This window comes from Trichomycterus rosablanca, chromosome 4 (genome assembly GCF_030014385.1).
Source record: "Trichomycterus rosablanca isolate fTriRos1 chromosome 4, fTriRos1.hap1, whole genome shotgun sequence".
In the NCBI taxonomy this organism is placed as follows: Eukaryota; Metazoa; Chordata; class Actinopteri; order Siluriformes; family Trichomycteridae; genus Trichomycterus; species Trichomycterus rosablanca.
In genome coordinates this window covers 53640890-53665392 of record NC_085991.1, presented here as the reverse complement: position 1 = coordinate 53665392, position 24503 = coordinate 53640890, and the positions used below count along the sequence as shown (strand labels likewise).

At 41.2% G+C, this 24503-nt stretch overlaps 1 protein-coding gene and 1 long non-coding RNA gene across 7 annotated transcripts; both read right to left on the bottom strand.

The window, feature by feature from the left end:
* Window positions 1–183: 183 nt before the first annotated feature.
* LOC134312524 (zinc-binding protein A33-like) lies at window positions 184–19269 on the bottom strand. Of its 6 annotated transcripts, none has more exons than XM_062994527.1 (8): window positions 19022–19248; window positions 18803–18991; window positions 15070–15205; window positions 7391–7486; window positions 7049–7282; window positions 6806–6953; window positions 6530–6556; window positions 184–1085 (listed from the first exon to the last, which is right to left on the bottom strand). In XM_062994527.1, the coding sequence occupies exons 1-8, from the start codon at window positions 19246–19248 to the stop codon at window positions 535–537; spliced, it is 1608 nt and encodes a 535-aa protein (XP_062850597.1). In that variant the 3' UTR covers window positions 184–534. The 6 variants fall into 6 exon arrangements, with proteins under 6 accessions (XP_062850597.1, XP_062850598.1, XP_062850599.1 ...); XM_062994528.1 differs by having other exon boundaries at window positions 6812–6953; XM_062994529.1 differs by having other exon boundaries at window positions 7049–7216.
* Window positions 19270–22857: 3588 nt separating this feature from the next.
* On the bottom strand, window positions 22858–24129 carry LOC134311780 (uncharacterized). Its single transcript, XR_010011479.1, has 3 exons — window positions 23953–24129; window positions 23611–23659; window positions 22858–23437 (listed from the first exon to the last, which is right to left on the bottom strand). It is a non-coding gene; the product is annotated as an uncharacterized LOC134311780 (long non-coding RNA).
* Window positions 24130–24503: the final 374 nt, after the last annotated feature.

Sequence of the window (24503 nt, the reverse complement as noted above, 5' to 3'; positions counted from 1 at the left end):
CTGATAGAAGGAAAGATGAATGCAGCTCAGTACACCAGATCCTTGATGATAAATAACCTGCTCCAGAGTGCTCTGGACCTCAGGCTAGGGTAAAGGTTTACCTTCCAACATGACAACGACCCAAAGCACACAGCCAAGAGAACAAAGGAGTGGCTTCAGCCCAGCCAGAGCCCAGACCTGAATTAATTAATAAATAGATTAATTTCCTGGTTAAATAAAATAAAATAAATAAATAAATCTGTGGAAGGAGCTGAAAATGGCCGTGTACCGACGCTCCCCATCCAACCTGACGGAGCTCGCAAGGATATGCCAAGAGGAACGGGCAAAAATGTCCAGAAGCAAGAGTGCAGGTGAAGGTGTGAGGGGTGTGCAGACTTTCCGGCTTGACTGTATCACGCTAACATGAGAGGGTGCACTAACTTTTGCAAATAATTCGTTTTTATAGAAATAAAATACAAAGAAGAGAAAGAAGAAGAAACAAGTAGAGGAACATAAATCAGACAGTGGTGTTGCACATTGCATTGCATTCACTAATTAGGTTTGAACTTGACTAACAGGGCAGATGATCAGTGGTGCTGAATTTTTACCTCCATCATTGGAACAGGGACTGAAGTATGGATAGAGCTTCTCAGTGAAAGACTGACCAGTGAAAGAGTAGATATGAGACTCATTCTCAACATCATAGAAGGAGACCAAACCTTCCTCATAATCCACAAACACCCCCACCTTCTGAGGAGCCTGTTTCAGTGAGAGGAGGACACGAGGGGAATCGAGAGCCTCATATTCAGTTTGATTTCTCAGACACACAGACCAATCTCCATCATCAGGACTGAGTGTAATCTTCCCCTTCCTGTTACTGGACTCTCTGGTCACTCCTAAATACCACTTAGACTTCCCTTTAACCTGAACCTCATAGTAAAATCTCCCTGAGGAGAATCCCTCCTTTCCCAGCACACAGGCACAGTAATCAAATCTCTCTGGATTATCAGGAAGATTCTGTTCTGTGTCTCCATCACTAACTTGTTTTCCATCATCAGACAGGATCAGGTAAGAATTTGCTGTATCAGGATCCAGAATCACGTCCACTGAGAGAAAGAGACACAATTTACACCCATTTTATCGTTACACAGTGTGTATTTGTCACAATGAGCTCCTGTGTGCCACGCCCCCCTCTCCATAAGTGAACACACACGGTCACCTGCCACGCCCCATTTCTGATCAGTTCTAATTAGCTCCAGCTGTCCTCTATATATATGTGAGTAAATGCGATCAGCTCATAGTGATGGGAGACTGGAATGCCAAAGTTGGAGATCAGACAGAAATGCCAACAGTTGGAAAATATGGTTTGGGAGACCGAAATGATGCCGGCGAACGCATGGTGGAATTCTGTAAGGCAAATGATTTGTTCATAGCCAACACCATGTTCCAACAACATAAACGTCGTCTATACACGTGGACTGCTCCAAACAAGCAGCACAGGAATCAAATTGACTACATATGCGGTAGACAGCGATGGAAAAGTTCGATAAAATCTGTAAAGACAAAATCTGGTGCAGACTGTGGAACAGATCACCAGCTTCTAGTGTGCCGAATTCAAGTGAGGCTACGAAAAAACAATCAAGTCAAGACATCACCCAGGTACAACGTCGACAATATACCAGTGGAATTCAGGAGCCGACTGAGTAGCAAATTTGAAATGTTAAACATGGACGAAGAACGAACTCCGGATGAATTATGGGACACCATGAAATCAATCGTACACGAAGAATGCGAACAAAATTTAGACAAAGTGAAGAAAAAAAGATGTCCCAAATGGATGACTGAAGAAACCCTGCAGATAGCTCTAAAGCGTAAGGCAGCCAAATCCAAAGGCGTCAGCACTGCAGAAGCCCAATACAACAGAGAGTTTCAAAGGGCAGTCCGCAAAGACAAGGAAGCCTACTACGATTCAATGTGCAGGGAAATGGAAGCTGAGTGCATGAAAGGAAGAACAAGATCCCCCTTCCAAAAGATCAGGCAATTCAAAAGAAAATTCAAGCCAAGAACGTGCATGCTAAGGGATGAAAATGGGAAGGTGTACAATGACGCTTCAGGCATCAAGGACCAATGGAAAGTGTACACGCAAACACTATACAAAAGTGTTCAACCTGACAGTTACTTAGAGATGCAAGATTATGAAGATGAGCCAGCCATACTAAAAGAAGAGGTGGAATCAGCGATTAAAGATATAGCCAGGAACAAGGCTCCTGGAATAGATGGAATTCCCATAGAGGTGCTGCAAGAATCCAAAGCCATAACAGAAGCAATGACAACACTGTGCCAGAAAATATGGACAACAAAGACATGGCCAAAAGAGTGGAAAAGGTCAATCATTATACCGCTACACAAGAAAGGAGATGTAGCTGACTGCTCTAATTATCGCACAATAGCTCTGATACCTCATGCAAGCAAGGTGCTGCTGAAGATCATTCAACGTAGACTCCAACCTTATACTGAACGAGAGCTACCAGACAATCAAGCAGGATTCAGAAAAGGCAGAGGTACAAGAGACATAATAGCGGACGTTCGGTGGATCATGGGAAAGTCAAAAGAACACCAAAAAGAAGTCTACATGTGCTTCATTGACTATCAGAAAGCATTTGATTGTGTAGATCATGAAAGACTGTGGACAACACTTCGGAACATGGGAGTACCAGAGCATTTGATAGTTCTGATGCGAAATTTATACAGTTCTTTCTCGTTTCTTATTACGCTTCGAACGCCTACGCAGCTCCAGTTGCATTATGGGATACATTAACGGACCGCAAGTGTGCAGCGCTTGCATACTCAAACATGGCTGCCCAATAAGTAGGTGATCCGGGTACTTCTCGTGTACCTCTTTGTGTATACTGTGTATTCGGACGTACTAACCGCTCTCGCGTCCTCATTTCGCGTACTATTGAGTATGGAAGTAAAGCGATTCCGGACGCAGCTCATGTCTGATGGTTCGTTACCATTTTGTATTTGTCTTGTTAGCCTAGATCACCTTGTTAGCCTAGTTTGCTTTGTTAGCCTAGATCACCTTGTTAGCCTAGATCACCTTGTTAGCCTAGATCACCTTGTTAGCCTAGTTTGCTTTGTTAGCCTAGATCACCTTGTTAGCCTAGATCACCTTGTTAGCCTAGATCACCTTGTTAGCCTAGTTTGCTTTGTTAGCCTAGATCACCTTGTTAGCCTAGATCACCTTGTTAGCCTAGATCACCTTGTTAGCCTAGTTTGCTTTGTTAGCCTAGATCACCTTGTTAGCCTAGATCACCTTGTTAGCCTATTCTGCTTTGTTAGCCTAGATCACCTTGTTAGCCTAGTCTGCTTTGTTAGCCTAGATCACCTTGTTAGCCTAGTCTGCTTTGTTAGCCTAGATCACCTTGTTAGCCTAGTCTGCTTTGTTAGCCTAGATCACCTTGTTAGCCTAGTTTGCTTTGTTAGCCTACATCACCTTGTTAGCCTAGTCTGCTTTGTTAGCCTAGATCACCTTGTTAGCCTAGTTTGCTTTGTTAGCCTAGATCACCTTGTTAGCCTAGTTTGCTTTGTTAGCCTAGATCACCTTGTTAGCCTAGTTTGCTTTATTAGCCTAGATCACCTTGTTAGCCTAGTCTGCTTTGTTAGCCTAGATCACCTTGTAAGCCTAGTTTGCTTTGTTAGCCTAGTTTGCCTTGTTAGCCTAGTTTGCCTTGTTAGCCTAGTTTGCCTTGTTAGCCTAGTTTGCCTTGTTAGCCTAGTTTGCTTTGTTAGCCTAGACCGCCATGTTAGCCTAGATCGCCTTGTCAACCTAGTTCGCTTTGTTAGCCTATTTCGCTTTGTTAGCCTATTTCGCTTTGTAAGCCTATTTCGCTTTGTTAGCCTAGTACACCTTGTTAGCCTAGATCGCCTTGTTAGCCAAGTTCACATTGTTAGCGTAGTTCGCCTTGTTAGCCTAGATCGCCTTGTTAGCCTAGATCGCCTTGTTAGCCTAGATCGCCTTGTTATCCTAGAGCGCCTTGTTAGCCTATTTCGCTTTGTTAGCCTAGATCGTCTTGTTATGATCCGCCAAAGAGCCGACACCGCAACCGAACGGGACAAAAACCAAGAAAAAGAAGAAGAGCCTAGATCGCCTTGTTAGCCTAGTTCGCCTTGTTAGCCTAGTTCGCCTTGTTAGCCTAGATCGCCTTGTTAGCCTAGATCGCCTTGTTAGCCTAGTTCGCCTTGTTAGCCTAGTTCGCCTTGTTAGCCTAGTTCGCCTTGTTAGCCTAGATCGCCTTGTTAGCCTATTCTGCTTTGTTAGCCTAGTTTGTCTTGTTAGCCTAGATCAACTTGTTAGCCTAGTTCGCCTTGTTAGCCTATTTTGCTTTGTTAGCCTAGATCGCCTTGTTAGCCTAGACATTGTTAGCCTAATTCGCCTTGTTAGCCTAGATTGCCTGTTTAGCCTAGATCGCCTTGTTAGCCTAGATCGCCTTGTTAGCCTAGATCGCTTTGTTTAGTCCTTTTCACTGTGTTTTGTCTTTTTTTTGTTTTTAATAAATATTAGTTTGGTTACATCTCTGCGTGTGTGTCTGCCCCCTTTTGTCTTGTCTTAGCCCCCGCGTGACATAATCGAGTCCCTCTTAGGACGCAGCGAGATGTTTTTTGTTCCAGGGTTCCCTGACTTTGACTCCATGAGGTGTCCTCAGACTTTTCCGCTCTGTAGGCCAGCTCCTTATGATGGAAGCGACTCTTGGGTCGAGGGCTTCCTTCAGAGCCAGCTCTACCTGCAGGACATTCTTGACCCTCAGCCTACTGAAACACAGAAGGTGTTGTTTATGATGTCTCGGCTGAGGGGCAATGCTCCAGAATGGGCTAGGCAGCTCTGGTCTAAGAAGGGAGTTGAGCTGAACTCGGTTAAGGTGTTTGAGGTCCTCATGAGAGTTAAATTTACAGAAAAGAACCCTATGAGTTATATGAGGTATAGGAAGTTTGCGAAACCTCCCGTACCCATTGGAGACGCTCCACGCAGCAAAGTGCCCACTGCAGCTCATGCCCGGCATCCAGTGCCTGCTGGGGATACTCAACTTTCCCCAGTACCCACTGCAGATGTGGTCCGGGTGCCAGTGCCCTCTCAAAATGCTCGTGACCGTCCCATGTCTGTTAGGAGCCATTCAGGACTGTGAGTTTAGTTTTGTTCCTTGTAATGACCCCAAAGGCTCCAGGGGTCCTTCTGTTTTTCCGCCGGCTCCTGTTCCGTGTGGTCGAGTGTATGTCCGTCCTCTGCCAGTTCGGTTAGTTTCTAGTTTCTCTGACTGTCCTAAGGGTAATTTAGCAGTTCAAAAGACCGTAGATGCTGTGTTGGTAGTTTCAGGCTCTCCAGCCATCCAGTCAGAGTCAAGCAATTCCAAGTTTTCACCAGTTAACTCTCCAGGGTCCAAGCAGCTGATTCAAGACGCCACACCAGGGTCCAAGTTGTTTGTTTGTTTATTAGGATTTTAACGTCATGTTTTTACACTTTTGGTTACATTCATGACAGGAACGGTAGTTACTCATTACACAAGGTTCATCAATTCACAAGTTTATATCAAGCACAGTCTTACACAATTTAGTATCTTCAATTCACCTCACTTGCATGTCTTTGGACTGTGGGAGGAAACCGGAGCACCCGGAGTAAACCCACGCAGACACGGGGAGAACATGTAAACTCCACACATAAAGGACCCGGACCGCCCCACCTGGGGTTCGAACCCAGGACCTTCTTGCTGTGAGGCGACAGTGCTACCAGGGTCCAAGCAGCTGATTCAAGACGCCTCAACAGGGTCCAAGCAGCTGATTCAAGACGCCTCAACAGGTTCCAAGCAGCTGATTCAAGATGCCTCACCAGGTTCCAAGCAGCTGATTCAAGATGCCTCACCAGGGTCCAAGCAGCTGATTCAAGACGCCCCAGCAGCTGATTCATCGGCGGCCTGCGTTCCAGCGCTTTTGTCATGCCTGCCTCGGAACTTTATGAATGACTTTAAATTTCCCGCGCAGGGCCCAGGACCTTATTTTTTTCTTCCAATAGTAGTGCCTTTAGGGGGAGGCTTCTGTCACAACGAGCTCCTGTGTGCCACGCCCCCTCTCCATAAGCACACACGGTCTCCTGCCACGCCCCATTTCTGATTAGTTCCTTTGGACTAATTAGCTCCAGCTGCCCTCTATATAAGAGGTGAGCTGGAGAACAGACGCTGGACTCTATTTTGCGATTATTTTGATTTGCTTTGTTTCTCTGACTTTGGAAGTGACTCTGTCTGATGGTTGGTGACCATTTTGTATTTGTCTTGTACCCTCTAGTTTGCATTGTTAGCCTATTTTGCTTTGTTAGCCTAGTTCGCCTGTTTAGCCTAGTTCGTCTTGTTTAGTCCTTTTCACTGTGTTTTGTCTTTTTTGTTTTTAATAAATATTAGTTTGGTTACATCTCTGCGTGTGTGTCCGCCCCCTTTTGGCTTGTCTTAGCCATGACAGTATTATTGAAGAAATTTCATCATGTGATGAGTGAGAGCTCACAAACCTGCATATTGTTGAATTCTCTTCAGTTCTGGTTGGAATAAAATAAAGAACAAAATTATTTACTGCTATAAATCATTTCTGTTAGAAACTGGATTATTTTAAAGTGATTATAAAGCACAATATAAAGCTGGAACATGAACATTAACCAACACACAGTTAAAAATAACAGCAAGTAACAGCAGCTTCAACTTATAATTAAACTATTACCAGATAAATGTAAGTCATAAGTAATTTCTCTGCTTAAACTCACAAGATTGTACAGATAATGATCACTTACCCATACTGACAACCTTCTTCATTTCTTCATCAACACATTCCTGAAGCTGAGACAGAGCTCTCCTCAGAGTCTCCACATTCAGATCAGGCTGAATACTGACGTCAGTCCAGTTGTTGGTGGGTAGAGGTCTGCACAGGGACGAGTAAATCTACAGTACAGCAGGAGAGAGGAGAAATCCCTCAGCATGACTAGTGCTGTCCTGTCATGTGCTGTATTACTATTATGAAACAGAGGGACTCTGACCTGTATGAGGTGGAGATGATCCTCAGTGTTGGAGATCTGCTCCAGCTCAGTGTTTCTCCTCTTTAGCTCAGTGATTTCCTGCTCCAGATCTTTAATGAACTCTTCAGCCTGACGCTCTGCTGCTCTCTGCTTCTCTTCCATCACCTTCAGCATCTCAGCCTGGTTTCTCTCAATGCTGCGTATCAGAGCTCTAAAGATCTCCATGCTGTCAGCTTTCTCCTTCTCTGTGTTTTTCTACCAGATGAAACATCAAGTCATTTATGTAGTGTTATTACAAAAAGCAGTTCTTCTCATGTATGTTCGGAAATGAGGACTAGTCGAGTAGAGAAAGACTTTACTTACTTTATTTAGTTCTGTAGAATGTTTGATTTCTTTGATCTTCTTCAGTCGGTCCTGGATCATCTGCTCAACTTCTGCTTTTGTTGCTCCCAGCTGAGTCTGTAAAATATACAAGTTGTGTTTACAGAAATGATTGGAATTCTGTAGAAGTGGTACTAATGTAATTATACTTCTAAACTGCACTCACTTTTCATATAAAATGGTTTATTGGATTAGGAAAAATCTAGAATAAGAAATATTAGGCGCTCAGGTGGTGCAGCGGTAAAACACACTAGCACACCAGAGCTGACATTCCACACTCATAGGTTCGAAACTCAGCTTTGCCAACTGGCTGGGCACCTACATGAACAATGATTGGCTGTTGATTATACAGATGGGAGCTGGATAAAGGACTCTCTCTTATGGCTGATGCAATTACAACCTCTGCTGGCTGATTGATGCCGCCTGCACAGAGACGGGGAAAGAGTGTGTAGGTCAGGGTGTGGCTCTCTGTACTCAAAGCTGATCCGCATATGCATCCGCCTAGTGCAGGTAAAAAGATAGAAATCTCAAGATTTGGCCTCAGTAACCACCATCCTTACCATGTGTTTATAATTGTACCGATTTTTTACTTCCTAATATATCTTACTGGATATAAATATGTAGGTGTGTAATTTTAAAGCCAATTTCTGATTTATGAAATCAAACATTAATAAAAATTAAAACATTTACCTCATTAGTGTATTTGGAAAGTTTATCTCTGTGTTATTCTTGATAAATATCAAGATGGCGCTGCAGATGGCGACACTGGTTAGGAGCTCCGTAGTGCTTTGTTTGTTTTTGTTTGTTTGTTATGGCACATGTGATCCAAACAAACTCCAATACAGCGCAGAAGATCTGCTGAACATCAGGCAGCTCATGCTACCAGGTATATTTCCTGATTTTTCATTTTCGGACAGTTTTTTGGACATTTTGGTCAGCGGAGCGGCTGCGCTCCTGAGCAGACGCAGGTGGACGCGCAGACGTGGGAAGCGCGCAGGAGCGCTCGTCAAACTCCGACAGCGCGGACTTCGTACACCGCTACCCAGCATCCACATGACAAACCTTCGCTCTTTAGGAAATAAAATGGACGAACTTTCACTGTTAGACCGTACCAACCAGGGTTATTATCGTTAACGAAAACAAACGAAATAACGAAAACTGAAATTGAAAAAACATTTTCGTTAACTGAAATAAATAAAAACGGTAATTAAAAGAAAAAACGATAACTAACTGAAACTGTATTGTGTGTTTACAAAACTAACTAAAACGTACTAAAATTATAGAGAGAATAGCCTTCGTTTTCGTGTTTGTCAATTTATTTATGAGCCTTGTGAACTAATATGAAATCGATGTTTTCCACTCGAGCAGTTTTACGTCAGCTGCCGGCACCGTACGGTACCTCATGCGGCCTTTCCCAATCCGTTCCATTTTCACTAACACTCAACTACAGAGTGACACTCCACGTGAACGCATAAACGGAGGCGGAGTGGAGAGGGGGAGTGAGTAGGGAGCGGATTGAGATTGCTCCCTGACGGCACTTAATGTTTACATTTTCTGCTCACCACGCTAGTCTGCAAAATGATGACAGCAAAAGTTAAGTTGATGTTTTTCTCAGATTGAGCTCCCTAATATGTGTCTCATGAATTAGTTTATGTTATTATTAGGGCTGTCGTAATCGCGATTAACGCGTTAAATTTTTAATCGCGATAAAAAAAATTCTCAAGATGAAAAATTTTAATCAAACTATTTATATTGAGCTGTTTGTGCCATGTAAATATGTGTATCTGTGGTTAATTGCATTTCTTAAAAGTGCATGAAGCAGAACGCTGATTAAGAACAAAATAAACACAGCCAGACAAGGTCAATTCAGAGATCTTCCCTACACACTTGCTCCCTGCGCCCTATAGTACACTTAACATTCTTAAAGGGCCAGACAATATATTTGTAATTCACATTACATGACCGGTGAGACGTTAGAAAACAACATCCTTTTTCTTAGAATAACCCCTTTTTTTAAGGAAAAATAATTCTTGTGTGAATTACAAGGGCAGGAAAAACTACAGCAGATACAAAAGGTGCACCGGGGCCCATGGCAGGGGGGCCTCTACGACATGAACTCAACCACTCACCTCTCTGCCCCCCCACATTGGCTGCACTCGCCAGGTCGTAATTATTATGTTACAATATTTTCGTTAAGTAAAATTAAAAGATCTAAAACAATGCAGTAAAAATACCAGATGCAGGAATCTGGACTTGAAGTGTAACTTCTGAGTGACTTTTAAATAATTCTGATCAGCATCTGCAATTTGTTGAGGGGGCCCAACATTTTTTATCGCGTGACGGCCCTAATTATTATGTTCATGTGTGTCCTTAGTCTATTGACTATTTTCAGCAGCAGTATTACACACATTTTGCACTTACAGTGGGGCCAAAAAGTATTTAGTCAGCCACTGATTGTGCAGGTTCTCCTACTTAGAAAGATGAGAGAGGTCTGTAATTTTCATCATAGCTACACTTCAACTCTGAGAGACAAAATGAGAAAAACATTGTAGGATTTTTAAAGAATTTATTTGTAAATTATGGTGGAAAATAAGTATTTGGTCAATAACAAAAGTTCAACTCAATACTTTGTAACATAACCTTTGTTGGCAATGACAGAGGTCAAACGTTTCCTGTAAGTCTTCACCAGGTTTGCACACACTGTAGCTGGTATTTTGGCCCATTCCTCCATGCAGATCTCCTCTAGAGCAGTGATGTTTTGGGGCTGTCGCTGGGCAACACAGACTTTCAACTCCCTCCACAAATTTTCTATGGGGTTGAGGTTTGGAGACTGGCTAGGCCACTCCAGGACCTTGAAATGCTTTTTACGGAGCCACTCCTTCGTTGCCCGAGCGGTGTGTTTGGGATCATCGTCATGCTGGAAGACCCAGCCACGTTCCATCTTCAATGCTCTCACTGATGGAAGGAGGTTTTGGCTTAAAATCTCACGATACATGGCCCCGTTCATTCTTCCCTTAACACGGATCAGTCGTCCTGTCCCCTTTGCAGAAAAACAGCCCCAAAGCATGATGTTTCCACCCCCATGCTTCACAGTAGGTATGGTGTTCTTGGGATGCAACTCAGCATTCTTCTTCCTCCAAACACGACGAGTTGAGTTTTTACCAGAAGGTTCCATTTTGTTTTCATCTGACCACATGATATTCTCCCAATCCTCTTCTGGATCATCCTTATGCTCTCTGGCAAACTTCAGACGGGCCTGGACATGTACTGGCTTAAGCAGGGGGCGTAGTGTGTTACTGATGGTAGCCTTTGTTACTTTGGTCCCAGCTCTCTGCAGGTCATTCATCAGGTCCCTGCGTGTAGTTCTGGGATTTTTGCTCACCGTTCTCATGATCATTTTGACCTCACGGGATGAGATCTTGCGTGGGGCCCCAGATCGAGGGAGATTATCAATGGTCTTGTATGTCTTCCATTTTCTTACAATTGCTCCCACAGTTGATTTATTTACACCAACCTGCTTGCCTATTGTAGATTCACTCTTCCCAGCCTGGTGCAGGTCTACAATTTTCTTCCTGGTGTCCTTCGACAGCTCTTTGGTCTTGGCCATGGTTGAGTTTGGAGTCTGACTGTTTGAGGCTGTGGACAGGTGTCTTTTATACAGATAACGAGGTCAAACAGGTGCCATTAATACAGGTAACGAGTGGAGGACAGAAGAGCTTCTTAAAGAAGAAGTTACAGGTCTGTGAGAGCCAGAAATCTTGCTTGTTTGTGGGTGACCAAATACTTATTTTGCACCATAATTTACAAATAAATTCTTTAAAAATCCTACAATGTGATTTCCTGGATTTTTTTTTTTCTCATTTTGTCTCTCATAGTTGAAGTGCACCTATGATGAAAATTACAGACCTCTCTCATCTTTCTAAGTAGGAGAACCTGCACAATCAGTGGCTGACTAAATACTTTTTGGCCCCACTGTAAGGCTGCTATCTTGTGGACTGTTACAGTTTTTGTGGACAGTTGGTTGTTCAACAGTAATTGAATAAATTTTTTAAATGGTATCTTTTGTTGAGTTTTTATTACACAATACTTACTCTGACCTTTTTGAATCCTGCACCTGAAAAAAAACCCAAAGTATGAAAAAACTAAAACTAATACTAAAACTAATAAAAACTAAACTAAAACTAAGCATTAAAAAAATAATAAAAATAATAAAAACTAGCAAACCCACTCTAAAAACTAATTAAAACTAACTGAATTAGAGAAACAAAAATCAAAACGAAATAAAACTAAACTATTTTGAAAAATCCAAAACTATTATAACCTTGGTACCAACAAGGACTTTTCTCTCTCTCTGCTGTACTGTGCTTCACCGAGACCTGGCTCACCGATTCCGTCCCGGACAGCGCGCTCCACCTGCACGGCTTTCATCTCCACCGAGCGGACCGCGACGCGGAGTTTTCCGGCAAGAAAAAAGGTGGCGGAATTTGCTTTTATATCAACCAAGGCTGGTGTACAGATGTCACAGTGTTAATAAGAACATGCAGCCCTAAACTGGAATCACTTTTCTTGAACTGTAGACCGTTTTATTGTCCGCGGGAGTTTTCATCAGTTGTGCTTGTTGCTGTTTACATTCCACCTCAAGCGTGCGCTGATCAGATCCTCAGCCTGGAGCACAAACACACAGACTCTGTTTTCATCATTTTAGGGGACTTTAACAGAGCAAAACTTAACAACAAACTACCTAAATACAGACAGCATGTTACCTGCCCCACCAGGGAGAGCAACATTTTAGATAAGATAAGATAAGATAAGATAAGATAATCCTTTATTAGTCCCACAGTGGGGAAATTCACAGTGTTGCAGCAGCGAAGGGACAGTAAAGCACTCAGTACAAAAAATAGACAATAAAAAGTACAGTGTATAACAATAATAATAATAAAAATTCAGAAAAACTATTTACAAATAATTACAAATAATTGCACATGGGAAAAAAATATTGCACATATTGCACATTGTAATAATTACACATGGGGGGAAAAAAGTTGCACATTGTTATGAATAATGAATAATTTAAAGTGTGTGTGTGTGATCTGCCTGGAGCAGTGCTGGTTGTACAGTCTTACAGCAGCAGGAAGGAAGGACCTGCGGTACCGCTCTTTCCCACATTTGGGGTGAAGCAGCCGGTCACTGAAGGAGCTACCCAGCTTGGCTAACAACCTCCTGTCTCCCAACGCCTGCACTGGGTCTAAGGGGCTCCCCAGGACAGAGCCGGCCCTCTTAATAAGTTTGTCTAGTCTCTTCCTGTCCGCTGTAGAGATGCTGCTGCCCCAACATACCACTTCATAAAAGATGGCTGATGCCACCACTGTATCAAAAAAAGTCCTCAGGAGTGCCCCCCGCACTCCAAATGACCTCAGTCTCCTGAGTAGGTAGAGTCTGACTGCTACACTGTATTTAAAGGTGCTTATCGCTCTGTCCCCCGTGCAGCACTGGGACTATCTGACCACTGTTTAGTTCATCTTCTCCCGACCTACAGACAGAAGCTCAAGTGTGCCAAACCTGTAGTCAGCACGGTGAAGAAATGGACTAATGAGGCTAAAGAAAGGCTTCAGAACTGCATGGAATTAACAGACTGGTGTGTGTTTGATGATGCCACAAGCAGCCTGGACGAATACACGGACACTGTGACCTCTTACATCAGCTTTTGTAAAGACAGCTGTGTTCCCACCAGGACTCGCATTAAATATAATAATGACAAGCCCTGGTTTAATGCCAAATTGAAACAGCTGCGCCGGTCTAAGGAGGTAGCATACAGAAATGGAAATTGGGCGCTGTACAACCAGGCAAGGAACACCCAAACCAAAGAGATCAAGGCTGCAAAGAAGAACTACCCCACAAGCTAAGCAGCATGATGTCCACAAATGAGCCATCAACCGCCTGGAGGTGTCTGCAGAACATCACCAGCTACAAAAGGCCACCTACACAGACAATGGGAGATCGTCAACTGGCCGACGACCTTAACAGATTCTACTGCAGATTTGAAAAGCCCAGCAACGAGCTCCCATCCAACACCACTTCACACCCATCTGACTATCAGCCACCCATCCAGCCTGCCCTGAAGATCTGCGAGGAAGACATGCTGAGACTTTTTAAAAAACAGAAAGTCAAGAAGGCCCCAGGTCCTGATGGAATCTCTCCCTCCTGCCTGAGGACCTGTGCAGACCAGCTTGCACCTGTCTTCACTAAGATCTTCAACAGATCACTGGAGCTGTGTGTGGTTCCATCCTGTTTTAAATGCTCCACAATAATACCCATTTCCAAAAAGACAACTACCACAGGACTAAATGACTACAGACCTGTTGCCCTGACCTCTGTGGTCATGAAGTCCTTTAAAAGACTGGTTCTCAACCACATTAAGGAAATCACGGACCCCCTGCTAGACCCCCTGCAATTTGCCTATCGGGCCAACCGGTCGGTGGACGATGCAGTGAACATGGGTCTCCACTTCATCCTCCAACACCTTGATCACCCAGGAACTTATGCAAGAATTCTGTTCCTGGACTTCAGCTCAGCCTTCAACACAATTATTCCAGGACAATTACACAGCAAACTGACTGAACTCAGCGTACCAGCCTCCACCTGCCAGTGGATAACTGACTTTCTTACTGGCAGAAAACAGCAGGTGAGGCTGGGAAAGTGTACTTCAGGGACCCGAACCATAAACTTTACAGTGTACACACTTTAGAGTGTAATCACAATATTTTAATGTTTTATTACAAAAAAATTAAACAATCAACGTCAAACCATTGCTTTTCTATCTGATCTATAATAAATACGTATACGTATAAATGCATCTGTATCAATTACCCTTTTAAACATATTAACATTTAGCCATTGTAATCTCTCACTGCCCACACAAAACAGAATAATAGCAGGCTAAACACTTCAATATATTTTAAAAGTTAACTAGTTAGTTTATAGTTAAAGCTATTTCTTAAAAGTGTCTGAACGTGTACGATTAGTTAGGCCTGTAATAAAGAATTAAGTTCTATACGGTAACAAAAAAATATTAATGTAAATGTTAATGTTGCGATGACGGTGTTGTAAAAAAATGTAAAATAAGTCCAAACAATCGAGTGGTTTAACGAGAACGCTACTTTAAATCACACAAGCTCAGTGCAAAACAAGACGAGCACAGTCATAAAAGGTCAATTCCGAAATCTTCCCTACACACTCCCTGCGCCCTATAGTGCACTTAACATTCTTAAAGGGCCAGACAATATATTTATAATTCACATTACACGACAGGTGAGACGTTAGAAAATAACATTCTTTTTTCTTAATATAGTGCTTTTATTTAGGAAAAAATAGTTCTTACACGGGCAGGAAAAACTACAGCAGACACAAAAGTCAGAACAGGGGATCGGGCGTAACGTTATTATTACTGTTTGCTCCTTATTCTCAGTTTTCAGGGTAGACCTGAAGCAGAAATTTGGCGCTTCACATTTTTAAAATACCGTCACCATTTTTAAATACCGCGGTATACGGTAATACCGTCATACCGCCCAACCCTATCAATCACAGACATTTACAGAAGCTTTTTAAATCCTCTTTACCAGAGGTGCAAATAAATCTGGAGCTCAATCTTTAAGATCTCTCACCTTCTTCTCTGCACTCTCCTCCTCTATAGGAACTGTGTTGTGGTTCTTGTGTTCTGTTTCAGTGCAGAACTGACACACACACATCTGGTCGTCTCTACAGAACATCTCCAGAGGTCTCTCATGTTTCTGACAGATAATAATAATAATAATACATTTTATTTATAACGCACTTTACATTTGAAAACAAATCTCAAAGTGCTACAGAAAAACAGTAATATAAAACATGAAATATAAAACAAATATAAACATAGCATTATGAGACATACATCATAAAATCAGCGTTAATTTAACAGTCATAACATCTGTTAAAAAGAAAAGTTTTTAGACCCTTTTTAAAACTCTCAATCGTCTGTGGTGCCCTCAGATGGTCAGGAAGGGCATTCCATAGACGAGGAGCAGCAGAACAGAAAGCCCGATCACCCATGGTACTTAGTTTAGTTCTGGGAATGTGGAGAAGATTTGATTTTGCAGAACGGAGGGATCGCAATGAAATTTTAGGGGTAAGAAGTTCTTTCATGTAGGGCGGTGCATTTCCATAGATGCACTGATATGTAAGGAGAGAAATTTTATATTCTATCCTTGCAGAGACAGGGAGCCAGTGGAGTGAAAGAAGGATAGGTGTGATGTGCTCGTGTTTCCGTACTCTCAGCAGGATCCGTGCAGCACTATTCTGGATATACTGTAATCTCTGGAGACTCTTGGTAGAAATCCCGATGAGAAGTGCATTGCAGTAATCCAGCCTGGAGGAAACAAATGCGTGAACCAGCTTTTCAGCATCTGAGACGGTGATGGTAGGACGAAGTTTGGCAATGTTTCTGAGATGATAAAAGGAGGTCTTGCATAGATGTTTAATATTGGCTTCAAAAGTGAGTTGAGGGTCGAATTTTATGCCAAGATTGATAACCGTTGAAGAGGGAGAAATAGTATGACCAGCCAGTGTAATACTGGTTATAGGGGATGACTGGGTCTGGAGTGAGGTGCCAACCAACATCACTTCAGTTTTTGCACTATTTAGCTGAAGAAAGTTGTGTTTCATCCACAAACTTATCTCCTCCAGGCAGGCAGAGAGTATTGAAAGAGATGCTGATGAAGATGATGATGAGGGAGCACCAGAATGGAGGGAATTTGTGTCAATTTTCATGTAAAGTTGTATATCATCAGCGTAGCAGTGAAATGAAACTCCATAGCGTTTTATAATTTGGCCAAGGGGAAGCATGTATAGGGTGAAAAGGACGGGGCCCAGGACTGACCCCTGGGGGACTCCGCATGTCACAGCATATGACTGGGACCTTGCATTTCCAATAGAGATGTACTCTGTTCTGTCGGTAAGATAGGACTGAAACCAAGCCAGGGCAGCATCAGTGAGTCCAATGGTGTGGTATAACCGGCGTAAGAGCATACCATGGTCAATGGTGTCAAATGCTGCCGATAAATACAGGAGGACAAGCAGAGAAGGTGAGCCAGCGTCAGCCATCATCAGAAGGTCATTGGTAACTTTAACCAAGGCCGTTTCTGTGCTATGAGCAGAGCGGAAACCAGACTGAAATTTTTCAAAAAGGTTGTTGTGTTTAAGGTGATCCTGGAGATAAGTGTCAACTACTTTTTCCAATACCTTAGAGACAAAAGGAAGATTGGAGATAGGCCTATAATTTGCCAAAACTTCAGGATCAAGTGCTGGTTTTTTTAGAAGTGGTCTAATTATGGCAGTTTTTAATGAAGGTGGAACATAGCCAGCTTGGAGGGAGAAATTTACTACAGTTGTAATCAGAGGACTTATAGTAACGGTGTGCACTTTTACTAAAGCAGTAGGAAAGGGGTCCAGGGCACAGGTGGAGGATTTCATCTTCCTGATAATGTCTTCAATCTGTTGTTGTGAGACTTCTGGGAAACAGTTAAGGGGCTGGGAAACCTCTGCCTGTGTATAAAAAAGAGTCTGCACTTGTAGAGAGTTGGTACTAGAGAGATCAGAGCGGATTGAGTCAATTTTTGTTTTGAAATAAGTCATAAAGTTATTACAGCGCTCTTCTGTAGCTGTAGTGATTGAGGGGACCTGTGGGTTGAGGAGATAATTGATAGTGGAGAATAACTGTTTAGAATTCCCTGGACTGTTGTTAATGATGCTTGAATAGAATTGTGAGCGAGCCTCTCTAAGGGACCTTGAGTATGCCTTCTGATGTTCCCGATAGGCCAACTTGTGGACGGTGAGGCCGGAGGCTTTGTAGCAGCGCTCGAGGGCACGCCCAGCTGTCTTCATTTTCCGTAGTTCATTAGTGAACCAGGGGGCTGAGCAGGAGAAGGTGACTGTCTTGGTTTTAACAGGAGCATGGAGATCCAAAATGTTGCTTAGTGTTCTATTATAGAAATCCACTGCATCACTGACTGATGTAAAGTTTCCAGGAGGATTTGAATGAAGAAGATGCCGTAGATCAGCTGTCATGGTTTCTTGGTTAATATTTTTCAAATTCCTAAAACAAATTTGGCGTTTGGGCCTAAGGAGAGGTGTAAGAAATGGCAGATCCATAGACACCACCTTATGATCGGACACACCCAGATCATAAACAGATAGTCTGCTGACAGTGGCGGAACCAGTAATAACTAAATCAAGAGTGTGCCCCCTAGTATGTGTGGGGACATTAACAAGCTGCTTGAGATTAAAACAGTCAATTGTTTGCAGAAATTCAACTGCTGAGCAACAGGAGGGTGTGTCAACATGAATGTTAAAGTCCCCTAGTATTATAATGTTGGCAGAAGAAGTACAGAATGATGAGAGAAGGTTGTACATCTCAGAGAAGAAAGAATGGTTATATTTAGGAGGTCGATAAATGAGCAAAATTGTCACAGGGAAAGGGGGTTTACATCTGAATGCCAAACATTCAAAAGAAGACAGCTCGGGTAGAGGCAAAGTAAACAGATCCAAATCACTCCGGTAGATAACAGCCAGGCCACCACCACGACCAGTGCTACGGGATTTCTGAACATAACAATAACCAGGAGGACACGTCTCATTTAAAACAGAAAAAACCTCTGGTTGATGCCAGGTTTCTGTGAGACACATTAAATCCAGATATTTGTCCAGGATATGGTCGTGTATAAAATGAGATTTGTTTGTTAATGATTGCACATTAAACAGTTCAATTTTGAGATTAGATGATGCAGTGAATCTCGGTATCGGTCGAAGCAGATGAAAGTCCACTCCGCGTTTCCCATCCCACTCCGTGGACAGCGTTGTCATGGAGACTACATCGCTACTCGTGTGCAAGGCAGCAGTGCTCTGATGACGTGTTAGCGGAGCGACAGTGCGCATGGCTGACCAGAAGGCCGGAATAGCGTTACCGTTTCGAAGATAAACAAGCTTTCTCCGGGAGCCCCTGTGAATGTAACGAGGCCGGCGAAGGAGTCCAAGCTGTTTGATGACTAGAATACACGATGGAGTAGTGTAATTGTTGAACTTCATCAGCTGGTCAACGGAATAGTTCAACATTGTGCCGATCCCAGGAAAACTCATCCACCGTTCGCCACCAGCCGCAGACGCGATGCACAGTAGAAGGCACAAAAAGTATCAAAAGAACAAATAAAAGTATCAAAAGTAAATAAAAGAAATAGAGCCACAAGTAAAAAGATGAAAATGAGAAAGAAAAAACGATAAAATTACAATAAAATACGGTAACGGTAGCGGCAGCCAAATGCGCCAGCGTCCACCATCACCATGACAACTCAGTGCAAACCTTAGATGTAATCCTCCAGGTTCTCCACAGGATCTATTAGTTTGTGTTTCCTGAATGAAGAAACTTTCTCATGAGGTTCCAGGTGAGTCTTGCAGTAAGAGACCATACAGATCAGACAGGACTTCAGAGCTTCACGTTTCTTCTCACTGCAGACCTCACAGAACACCAGTGATTTAGTAGGTTCTCTTGCAGTGCTGCTTGATTTGACCTGAACTGGCTTCCTAAACTGAGCAGCCAGTCCAGAGATGAAGGTGTTAACATGTAGTTCAGGTCTTTTGGGAAAATCCATCTTACATACTGGACACTGGCAGTGTGAACTGGTGTCCCAGCACTCTTTGATACAGTTCATGCAGAAGTTGTGTCCACATGGAGTAGAGACTGGATCAGTGAACACATCCAGACAGATGCAGCACTGGAGCTGATCTTCAGACAGGAAACTGCTGGAGGAAGCCATGACTGATAGAGAAGATACAGAGACACCATAATGATTCATATATTCATTTATTCATTGTCTATGTAACCACCCATCATATTCTGGGTCACAGTGGGTACAATTAACTGGACATTAGGCAGTAAATACCCCAGAAAGGTCACCAGTCCATCACAGAGCAAGCAAGCAAACACACACACACACACACACACACACACACACCTAATGGTAATTAGTTTGAATGCAGGTCTTTGTACTGTGGGAGGAAACTGGATCACCAGAAAAGAACCTGCAAACTCCACACAGAAGAACCCGCTTGCTGTAATGACAGATTGTACATCAGGCTGTGTGGGTGTGTTCTGTACAATCATTCTTCTGGTTTTTCTGGTTTGATACATAACAGGTATGAATGTTCACGTAAATATGAGGTGTAACTCTACTAGACGTCATTTAGTTTGTAGACGGTAGTTTTAACTGCTGCATTTATTGTAAAGCTCAGAGAATAAGGCAACACAAATTGTAATGAAAAATAAAGAATAAAATATATCTGGTGAAATAAAACCTGATTAAAACTATTATTTATGTCCCACCTGGTAGCACCAATGAAAGATAATTTAATCAGACTGTTCTAGACAGAGAGAGTTTCTGTATTACAAGTGTTTATAAACCACTGATTATAAACATCAAGAAATCAACATTTTATCATCAACTTTACTGCGTCACATTTGTTATAAGATGTTTTATTTACAGTAAAGTCTTGCTGTTTTTCATTTGTATGAACATTTCAAGTCAAAATACTACGCTGTCCCAAATTGAGTCCACTTCCCTTACAATGTGCACTATATAAAACAATTCCCTGTAATTCTAGTGCACTTGATGTTAAATCGAGTTACATATGAGACACGACCGCAGATCATTTCTATACGCTGTGTTTCCTCATTCTACCAACATAAAGAAAACAAACTGTGGAACTTCCCCAAAACTTCGTTATAGCACTGCTCCACTTTACCTCCCCTGCTGCACTTTTTACCTTTTTACCCCCTTTATTATTTACCTGCAGTGATTGTAGCTGCTTGAAGGCTGTAGAAGCTTCAGACTGGAGACTTTAAGCTGCTGAAAGAAAATAAGTTTCGTTTCACCTGGGTGACGTCATGAGGACACGCCCACTGTTTGTACCACATTTACACATTTTAACCACCAGGTGGCAGAAATTCACCCAAACACATACAGTGCTGTGATAAAGTAATTGCCCCCTCACTGCTCTCTGTTATTGTACATGTGTAGTGATGTGAGTGACTCTAAGATAAAGAGCAGTTAGATGTGTTAGTGTTTTCAGTGAGAGAGAAACTCCAGATATGATGCAGGAAACTGAAATTCTATTTAAAACTTACAAACAGCTCACAGTTCACAAATAGCAGGTTTTAGTCTAGCTTAGTTTAGTAAATACAGGATTATTAGTTTATAAAATGTGTTTGTGTTTATGTGTGTGTGATCCAAAGGAAAAGAAAAACAGGTAGAAATGTACACATTAGTATAGCAGTACTGATACATTAGTAAATTCTACACAAATGCTGTACAGTTGTGGTGAACATTATTGACACTCCTGAATATTAAGTACAACATGTAAAATATCTCCTGAAATAAAGTGTTTAGTGAAGCTGCTTGTATTATAAACTCATAAGTTGGCAGGAATTAAAAAAGACAAAATTAAATTTGATGCAAAGAAACAATTAACGGCATCATTTGATCAGCTTGAAGCAAAGAGCAAAATCAGACTAACCTGTGATTCATTAGAAATTACACTCACCTGTCCCACCTTGTCAGTGATCACATGACTTTAATTAGCCTATGAATGGTGGCTTTGATGCTTAAAAAGGCTCATTTAATTCCCTGTTCCTTGTTCACAATGGTAAAGAGATGTGAGCTGTCTGAGCAAACCAGAAATGCTATTATCACTAACACAAGTAGTCTACAGGGTACAAGATCTTCAACAGTTTGAAATGTTATCAAGAGGTCTGCTACAGTCGAGAACCTTCCAACGACATCCAAAGAACTTCAAGCTGACCTGGCGACATCTGGATGGATGGTTTCATAATGTATGATATGCCTTACACTAAAGAAAACAGTGCTCTGTGGGTGAAAGTCCAATAGGACCCCACTGCTTAAAGGAAGGAATAAGAAAAGAGCGTCTGAACTTTGCCAGAACGTACAAAGACAAACCACAATTATTTGGAAAAATCATCTATAAATAGATGAAACCAAATTAGAGCTCTTTGGCGATGAATACCAGTCCTGATCTCAGTCCACTAGAAAATGTTCAGAGCTGAAATCAAAAGTCAATTCAAAAGTGTGAGAGAACTTCAGTGGATAAAACTACCAGCAGACAGGAACAAGATGCTCACAGATGTTTGGAGACAGATGTCACTGATGCCAAACATTGTGTAAATAAATTTTAGGGAAGAGCACCTTTAATCCTGTCCATGTGATATGTTTCTTCTTTCTTTATTGTTTTGAAATGACTGCATGTGCATTGACAGGACAAGTTTTTGTTGGATGTGTTGTATGCAGTGTTTATTCTAATTTATATAATAAAATCACCTGATCAGCTGTAATGTGATTGTGATTTATTTACTACAAAATCAAGCTGCTCCCTGATCTGAAGTTATTTTCTCCACCACTTGAATGTTCGTGTTTTCTATTATAAGAGAAGACATTTGTACTGTGGTCCTGGTGTTACTAAAACTCATCAGATTTCTCCTGTTAATTTATTTTACATATTAAATTTCTATAGAAAACGGCTGTGGTGAGATATAAAAGATAAAAGTTTCCTGGCATTCCACACCAGCAGAACATCAAACCAGAGCAAGTCTACACTGTAAAAAAAAAAAAAAGCGTAAAAAAACGGTATTTTTCTGGCAGCAGGGGCGCCAGAGAATGTCTGTAAAAAAACGGGAAAAAACTGTAAAATTTAAAACAGAGATAAACTGTAATTTACCATAATTAACATCTATCACTGTAATTTTACAGGAAATTGTCCTATAATTTCATGAAATCTCCTACTTTCAACATATATTAATTGTTAGAAGAGTGTCATACACCTCTAAAAAACAGAATAATTATCTTTATAAATGATAAAGAAAAGTTTAAGTACAGATAATTACTACTGTTATCACAAAATATTAGCATATAAAAAAAAAAAAAACATGTCATTTTACTTAGGAAAAGCCCAATTTTAAATTAACTGTCAGAGGTATTGCAAAAAATATCTGTTAAATTGTCTTTTTTTATTATCTAAATACATTAATAAACTGTCAAAATAAAAGCATTTTCTTTCTCTAAAACACAAGTTAACTGTACTTTTAAACTGTTATTTTTCATTTTAAAAAATATACAAAATACAAAAATTTTAAGTAGGTTAAGATTTGTCTGCATAATACTTACTGTGATATTTTGCAGCTGTTACATGTTATATAGAACTTTAGAACATATATAGAACTTTATAAATGCAGTATATAAATAGCTTTTGTTAATTTCAGCTTCAAAATCCACCACAGTTCAGCTATTTTGACCCAAATAATTTTCACACAAATGAACAGTAAGTGTAGAAACAAGGAGGTTTTAATGTTATGGCTGATCAGTGTAAGAATCAGATGTCTAACACAATACAGCATACAATAAGTGCAATCAGAATTCATTTCAATGGAAAATGTTTAACAAAGCAGCATACAGTTAAGTGAAATGTCTGCAAAACATGGGCATGAAACACTTATAAATCTGAATTATGTACAAAAGTCAGTGCCAACATTGAAGTTTTCAGAAAGTGCAACCACAGTGGAATGTTGATAAACAGTACGTCACAAGTGTAATACTCAGTATGGACTACATCTCACTGAACAGCTTGGTATTTAGTAATTGAGCTTTATGAGACAGTTTGTTAGCATCTAGTTCCAGAAACAGTTTTTGGAGAACATCAAAAGTGTCTGTAGGAGGATAACTCAAGTTCTAAATCATAAGGTTATAAATATATAAGGCATAAATCAGCCCGAACTGCAAAGGCAAGGAACACACTGCCCAAGTCTTCTAGAACCACACCACCTAATACCACTCCAGTATTGGCAGGGGGGTCCATGGCTTCAGCTCCCTCAACTCTAGTCACATAGATCCCCAGAACAGTCTCCTCAATCCCCTGTTCAGTTGCAGCCATATCACCATCCTACAATGGAACAGAGGGGGAAAATCACTTTCTTAAACTTAACAGTACACAAATTTCCATTTAGGACTTAACATATCTGACATCTCACTTCAACTTATATTTGAACTCAGACGTACACTCGCCCGAAAAGATGGGGTGGTTGCTGTAACAACTCAGAGGAAGCTTGTGCTTACCTTCACCCTCCTAGCGCTGATGGTATTGCGTGATTGGAGGAATCCTAAACTGTAGATGAAATTGGATACTATTAAAATTATATATAAATAAAAAATTACTAAAGAAAACTAAAGGAAATCAAAATCAGCAAGACAAATATTTATAAAGAAATACCAGCTTAAATAAGAAAATAGACATAAAATACATAAAACTAAAAAGTAAGTAAAAGAACCAAACAGAATAAATAATAAGAATTTCCACATTTTTTCTTCTTCACTTAATCTAAACTTAACTTCAGTTAGTTCAGTCAAAAGTAGCTCAATATTCTTCAATTTAGCATAAAATGTAGAAAAAAAAGTTACCAGTAAAAGGTCAGTCCAACTGCAAATACACATTTCCAACCATCTGTAAACAGAAGATACAAAACATCAGTTGTTTTGTTGTAAATAACTAAAATATTATTTCTATAGTAAATACTTTAACATTACAAATTCATTGATTATCCGATACTGTTCACATGTGTGTGCTTTCGAGGATAACAGTCACAAAACTCAGGTTTGTAATGATACTAACGTTACAGAATCATTTTGTTTTTAAGTTTGTGCAGAACGTGAGCGCCAAACGAAAAGCATGAAGTTCCCCTCAGGCTCGAGCTGCCTGCTCACATCTTAGCTAGCTAGCTTATGTGCTCATGTTTTTTAATGCACTGGCACAGCAAATATTACACATCTTTTTATTTTCTTCTAATATACTTCTGCATTAAGTAATTTAAGCCATTTTTACCTTTCGGGGAAGAATCTTACTGCCACAAGTTGAGAATACTGGCTGTTGAACTTGACTAGCTTAGCACTAGCTAGCACCACGGCAGTGCAACGTTATCACACACAGCGCAACCGGACTTAATATACAGTCA

Coding starts and splice junctions, on each gene's coding strand:
- LOC134312524 (XM_062994532.1), bottom strand. CDS start 19,248: ATGGCTTCCTCCAGCAGTTTCCTGTCTGAAGATCAGCTCCAGTGCTGC. Junction 7,487..15,069: donor AGGAGAGTGCAGAGAAGAAG/GTGAGAGATCTT, acceptor TATATTTTACAG/ACTCAGCTGGGAGCAACAAA. Junction 1,086..6,529: donor GAGAATTCAACAATATGCAG/GTTTGTGAGCTC, acceptor TCTTTCTCTCAG/TGGACGTGATTCTGGATCCT.